The 6,413-nt window shown below is 42.9% G+C and overlaps 1 protein-coding gene across 1 annotated transcript; it reads right to left on the bottom strand.

Moving 5' to 3' along the window:
- Positions 1 to 1,705: 1,705 nt before the first annotated feature.
- On the bottom strand, positions 1,706 to 4,886 carry LOC115203947 (proteinase-activated receptor 3). The gene is made up of 2 exons (XM_029769050.1): positions 4,483 to 4,886; positions 1,706 to 3,761 (listed from the first exon to the last, which is right to left on the bottom strand). Exons 1-2 carry the CDS (start codon positions 4,547 to 4,549, stop codon positions 2,665 to 2,667), a joined length of 1,164 nt encoding a protein of 387 aa, XP_029624910.1. The 5' UTR covers positions 4,550 to 4,886; the 3' UTR covers positions 1,706 to 2,664.
- Positions 4,887 to 6,413: the final 1,527 nt, after the last annotated feature.

Raw genomic sequence — 6,413 nt, 5'->3', positions numbered from 1 at the left:
AGACGGAAGACGGAAGCCAATCCTCAGTAAAGGGCACATGACAGCCTGCTTGGAGTTTGCTAAAAGACACTGAAAGACTCTCAGACCATGAGAAACGAGATTCTCTGGTATGATGAAAACAAGATTGAAATATTTGGCCTGAATGCCAAGCTTCAAGTCTGGAGGAAACCTGGCACCATCCCTACAGTGAAGCATGGTGGTGGCAGCATCATGCTATGGAGATGTTTTTCAGCAGCAGGGATTGGGAGACTAGTCAGGATCGAGGCAAAGATGAACGGAACAAAGTACAGAGAGGTCCTAGATGAAAACCTGCTCCAGAGCGCTCAGTACCTCAGACTGGGGCAAAGGTTCACCTTCCAACAGGACAACGACTCTAATCACACAGCCAAGACAACGCAGGAGTGGCTTCGGAACACGTCTCTGAAGGTCCTTGAGTGGCCCAGTCAGAGCCCGGACTTGAACCCATTCGAACATCAGTGGAGAGACCTGAAAATAGCTGTGCAGCAACGCTCCCCATTCAATCTGACAGAGCTTGAGAGGATCTGCAGAGAAGAATGGGAGAAACTCCCCAAATACAGGTGTGCCAAGCTTATAGCGTCATACCCAAGAAGACTCGAGGCTGTAATTGCTGCCAAAGCTGCTTCAACACAGTACTGAGTAAAGGGTCTGAATACTTATGTAAATGTGATATTTCAGTGTTTTATTTTTATACATTTGCAAACATTTCTTAAAACCTGTTTATGCTTTGTCATTTTGGGGTATCGTGTGTAGATTAATGAGGAACAAAAACAATTTAATCAATTTTAGAATAAGGCTGTAACCTGAATACTTTCCGAAGCCACTGCAAAGGGTTATGTTTGGGGCAAATCCAATACAACCCATTACCGAGTAGCACACTCTATATTTTCAAGCATAGTGTCATGTCCTGACCAGCAGAGGGCGTAATTGTGTTAGTTTTGGTCAGGATGTGGCAGGGGGTTTGTGTTTGTTAAATGTTGTGTGGGTGATTGGACTCCCAATTGAAGGCAGGTGTGTTGAGTTGCCTTTGATTGGGAGTCCTATATAGTAGTGTGTGTTTTTCTTTGGGGTTGTGGGTAGTTGTTTTTGCACTGCGTTTGTATAGCCTGTAAAACTGTTGCTGTCTTGTTTATTGTTTTTCCACCGTGGATGCTTTACTCTTTTTTGAATTAAACTATGAGTATCCACATTCCCGCTGCGCCTTGGTCCATTTTTGACGACGGTTGTGACACATAGTGGTGGCTGCATCATGTTATGGGTATGCGTGTAATCGTTAAGCTCCATCTATGGAATGGAGCTAAGCACAAGCAAAATCCTAGAGAATTTCCTGGTTCAGTCTTCTTTCCACCAGACACTGGGAGATGAATTCACCTTTCAGCAGAACAAAAACCTAGGCCAAAACTACACTGGAGTTGTTTACTAAGAAGACAGTGAATTTCCCTGAGCGGCCGAGGTACAGTTTTGATTTAAATCTGCTTGAAAATCAAATGGCAAGACCTGAAAATGGTTGTCTAGCAATGATCAACAACCAATTTGACAGATCTTGAAGAATTCGGAAAAGGATAATGGGCAAATGTTGCACAATCCAGGTGTGGAACGCTCTCAGAGACTTACCCAGAAAGACTCACAGCTATAATCGCTGCCAAGGTGAATCTAACATTTATTGACCTAGGGGGTTGAATACTTATTAAATCAAGATATACTAGTGTGTTATTTTCATGAATGTATTACAAATATTAGAATTTTTCTTCCATATTGACATTACAGCGTATTTTGTGTAGATCTTTGACAAAAATGCACAATTAAAGAAATTTTAATCCCCCTTTGTAACACAACAAAATGTGGAAAAAGTAAAGAGGTGTGAATACTTTCTGAAGCCACTGTATTTACATTTGAAATACATTCTGTAATATATGTTGTCATGTATACATTATTTGGCCAAATGTAAATATTTCACATGTATCCTTAAAATAAATCTAATAGGTTTTGTAAGGAAACAACACATACAATAGACATATATAGGTCTGTGCACACACACACACACACACACACACACACACACACACACACACACACACACACACACACACACAAACACGCATACAGAATTCCAGTCCAGTCTACTCAGAACACAGAGTCCCAGTATTGATACAGTAGTTGGCGTTCCTCTCTCTGTTTGTGGTTGGAAGGGTCCCGTTTATGACTTGCCAACAACAAATTGCCAATTGACTCATTCATCCCCTTTCCTCTCCCCTGTAACTACTCCCCAGGTCATTGCTGTAAATGAGTATGTGTTCTCAGTCAATTTACCTGGTAAAATCAGGGTTAAAAAAAGAAAAAAAGAGTCATACACAGATCTAAACCGATTTCACATATGAAACTGGATCTGAGAAGAGATGAGAAATCTCACTGAGATCCATAACTGTCTCAAACCCTGATCCAGTTTCTGGCCTTATCTTCCGATAGTCAGTCACATATTCACAGTTGAGTTCTAGATTGAAGTGGCTGACCCAAATTTAGGCCTGATGTTGCGGTCCAACTTCTAATCCAGGTTACGTCAAATTCAGGTGGGGATGCTCATGGTCTTCCCCTTGAAGCTCGTGGAATAAATGTGGATTATTTTGTTCATCTGATCCGGATTAAGAATCAGGTGGAGATGCTCAGAGTCTTCCCCTTGAGGGTCATGAAGTGGAGTTTGGATCCGGCTGATTTGGACATAAGGAGGAAGAGGAACGGGTCCAGGCAGGCATGCAGACAGCACAGACACACTGCCACGTTGAAGTAGCCGTAGAAGCTGTCCTCTTTGTCCGCCAACAGACGCACATAATGCAGGAAGTGGAGGGTCCCGGCGGGGCCGAAACATGCCACGAAAATCACAAACACCAGCGAGCTAGCCTTGACATAGAGCGCCCAGTCGTGGTGTGAGTGGTTGAGTTCTCGGACTATCCGTGCATAACACACAGCCGTGACCACCAGCGGGACTAGTAGACCCAGAAAGGTCAGGCCAAGCTTGTAGTAGAGCAGAGGAGCATGGGAGCTGTAGTCCAGTGGAAGAACATCATGGCAAGTGGTGAGGCCAAGCTGAGGGAGGTGGTAGCTCTGCCGGACCAGGAGCTCGGGTATGACAGCAGCCCCAAACACCCCCCAAACAACCACGCTGGCCCAGGCGGTATAGGCCCTCTTAGGGAGGCTCTTGTAGAGAAACGGGCGCACCACGGCCAGGTAGCGTTTGACGCTAATACAGGCTAGCGTGTGTGCCGAGCAGTACAGGTTGCCGTAGAAACAGGCTGTGACGATGCGGCAGGCAGTCTCGCTGAACACCCAGTGGTTGCCGTGGAGATGGTAGTGGGCCTTGAAAACGAGGGAGAGGAGGAGGAAGAGGTCGGAGACGGCCAGGCTGCAGTAGAGGATGGCCGACGACACCCTCCTGACTTCGGTGACCACGGCGAACAAGATGGCGACGTTGGCCGGGATCCCCACGACAATGGCCAGCATGTAAAAACCGGGGATGACCCACCTGCTCAGGGGGCCGGCGAGGTACGCCACTGTGCCGTTGCTTAGCAACCACAGCGCCGGAGGGGTAGGAGCAGAGGCAGTGGGGAGGCCAGAATAATGGGGTGCTTGTTGTGTCTGTGTCTGTTGGCTGGCATTAGGGAGAGAGACAGACTTTAACTGTATGATTGTTCCTTTAAATGTTCTGGGAATTTGAGTGATGTTCCGCTTGGATTTCCTGGCCCTTTTCCCTGGGGAAGTACATGAAGGGGGGGACACATTAGGATTTGGTAACCATAACAACTCACACTAAAACTACAGGCTATTCAAAACAGCTTTTGTTGTTTGTTTTTCACGTATGCATTCATTTATTTGGTTAACGGTGTTCATTTCCATAGGGATACATAACAAGTGACAGTAAATAATTGAAAGAGAGAAATATGCAGGAAACAAAACACTATGCTTTTGGTTTTCTAATATCCTAAAGCATACAGTCAATTTAGTAAAGTTAAGGTATTTTGATATGTAATGACTTAGTTTAACAACTATGGAAATGAGAAGAGCTGCTAAAATGGAATGCCCTCAGCGGTTAGTCAAAGGTGTGGTTTTCACTGAAACATGCTGGAACACATGACCAGAATGTGAGTCAGGAGAGATAGAGAAACCTCTATCTGTACAAGGTAGATTAATCAAATCTTACACAATGCTTCAGTGATTCACATAACTACTGTGTAAAGATATGCAAGTTATTGCAACAAAAAAAGGATTTCATAGTGATTTCATCATTCATTCAATTCTACAAAACAACTTCTTATAAATCAAACTTGATAAATCCCACAGTTGGCAAAAAAAGTGAACAAACATCTGTACTAAACATTTCTTAAATTATTAGATGAGCATTTTAGTTTCGAAGTCTTTCAAGAATTATTACTTTTTGATCAAATGTTATCAATAATATGTTGTTGTCTTTACCTTTGGATTGAAATGTCACATCCAGCAAAAGAAAAGAAACCAATAAAAATAGCAAAAGTTTCCCCATTGCCAGAGTTTGTCTGAATAGTCCTTTGAAATAATTAACTTTAGCTATCAACAATATAGGGAGATCTCTCTTGATGTCCGAGTAGGTCACATCTGTCAGGAAGTCTCTCTGTACTTCTGTCAAGATTTTCTCAGTGAGTTAAACCAGAGAGAGGAAGGCGGAGCAATAGGCTGTAGAAAAGTATTTGGCTAAGCTATGTCATCCTGGCAGCACACAAAAAACCTGCCACTACCTGTTTGAGCCTAAAGAGCTCTTTTGAAGACATTGCATTTCTAACAGTACCAGTCAAAAGTTTGGATACACCTAGTGAAGAATAGTGAAGAAATCATAACTATGAAATAACACATATGGAATAATGTAGTAACTGAAAAAGTGTTAAACAAGTCAAAATATAATTTATATTTAGATTCTTCAAAGTAGCCACCCTTTGCCTTGATGACAGCTTTGCACACTGTTGGCATTCTCTCAACCAGCTTCACCTGGAATGCTTTTCCAACAGTCTTAAAGGAATTTCCACATATACTGAGAACTTGTTCGCTGCTTTTCCTTCACTCTGCGGTCCAACTCATCCCAAACCATCTCAAGTGGGTTGAGGTCGGATGATTGTGGAGGCCAGGTCATCTGATGCAGCACTCCATCACTCTTCTTCTTGGTCAAATAGCCCTTACACAGCCTGGAGGTGTTTTGGGTCATTGTCCTGTTGAAAAACAAATGATAGTCTTAATAAGCGCAAACCAGATGGGATGGTGTATCGCTGCAGAATACTGTGGTAGCCATGCTGGCTAAGTGTGCCTTGAATTGTAAATAAATCACAGACAGTGTCACCAGCAAAGCACCCCCACACCATCGCACTTCCTTCTCCATGCTTTAAAGTGTGAACCACACATGCGGAAATCATCCGTTCACCTACTCTGCGTCTCACAAAGACACTGCGGTTGGAAGCAAAAATCTCAAATTTGGACTCATCACACCAAAGGACAGATTTCCACCGGTCTAATGTCCATTGCTCTTGTTTCTTGGACCAAGAAAGTTTCTTATTCTTATTGGTGTCCTTTAGTAGTGGTTTCTTTGCAGCAATTCGACCATGAAGGCCTGATTCACATAGTCTCCTCTGAACAGTTGATGTTGAGATGTGTCTGTTACTTGAACTCTGTGAAGCATTTATTTGGGCTGCAATTTCTGAGGCTGGTAGCTCTAATGAACTTATCCTCTGCAGCAGAGGTAACTTTGGGTCTTCCTTTCCTGTGGCGGTCCTCATGAGAGCCAGTTTCATCATAGCGCTTGATGGTTTTTGCGACTGCACTTGAAGAAACTTTCAAAGTTCTGGATTGTCTGACGTTCATGTCTTAAAGTTATGATGGATTGTCGTTTCTCTTTGCTTATTTGAGCTGTTCTTTCCATAATATGGACTTGGTATTTTACCAAATAGGGCTGGCTATCTTCTGTATACCACCCCTACCTTGTCACAACACAACTGATTGGCTCAAACACTTTAAGAAGGAAAGAAAATCCACTAATGAACATTTAACAAGGCACACCTGTTAATGGAATTGCATTCCAGGTGACTACCTCATGAAGCTGGTTGAGAAGAGAGAAGGCTTGGAGTGTGCAAAGCTGTCATCAAGGCAAATGGTGGCGACGTTGAAGAATCTCAAATATAAAATTGATTTTGATTTGTTTAACACTTTTTTGGGTTACTACATGATTCCATATGTGTTATTTCATAGTTTTGATGTCTTCACTATTATTCTACAATGTAGAAAATTGTCAAAAATAAAGAAAACCCCTTGAATGAGTAGGTGTGTCCAAACTTTTGACTGGCACTGTACTTTCATTGCAGTAGAGTACTTCAAACATCTTTGGG

The sequence above is a fragment of the Salmo trutta genome, chromosome 12, assembly GCF_901001165.1.
Source record: "Salmo trutta chromosome 12, fSalTru1.1, whole genome shotgun sequence".
NCBI lineage: Eukaryota > Metazoa > Chordata > Actinopteri > Salmoniformes > Salmonidae > Salmo > Salmo trutta.
The sequence above is the reverse complement of the archived record's forward strand: the minus strand, read 5'-3'. Positions and strand labels throughout refer to the sequence as shown.

Coding starts and splice junctions, on each gene's coding strand:
- LOC115203947 (XM_029769050.1), bottom strand. CDS start 4,549: ATGGGGAAACTTTTGCTATTTTTATTGGTTTCTTTTCTTTTGCTGGAT. Junction 3,762..4,482: donor TGTGACATTTCAATCCAAAG/GTAAAGACAACA, acceptor GTACTTCCCCAG/GGAAAAGGGCCAGGAAATCC.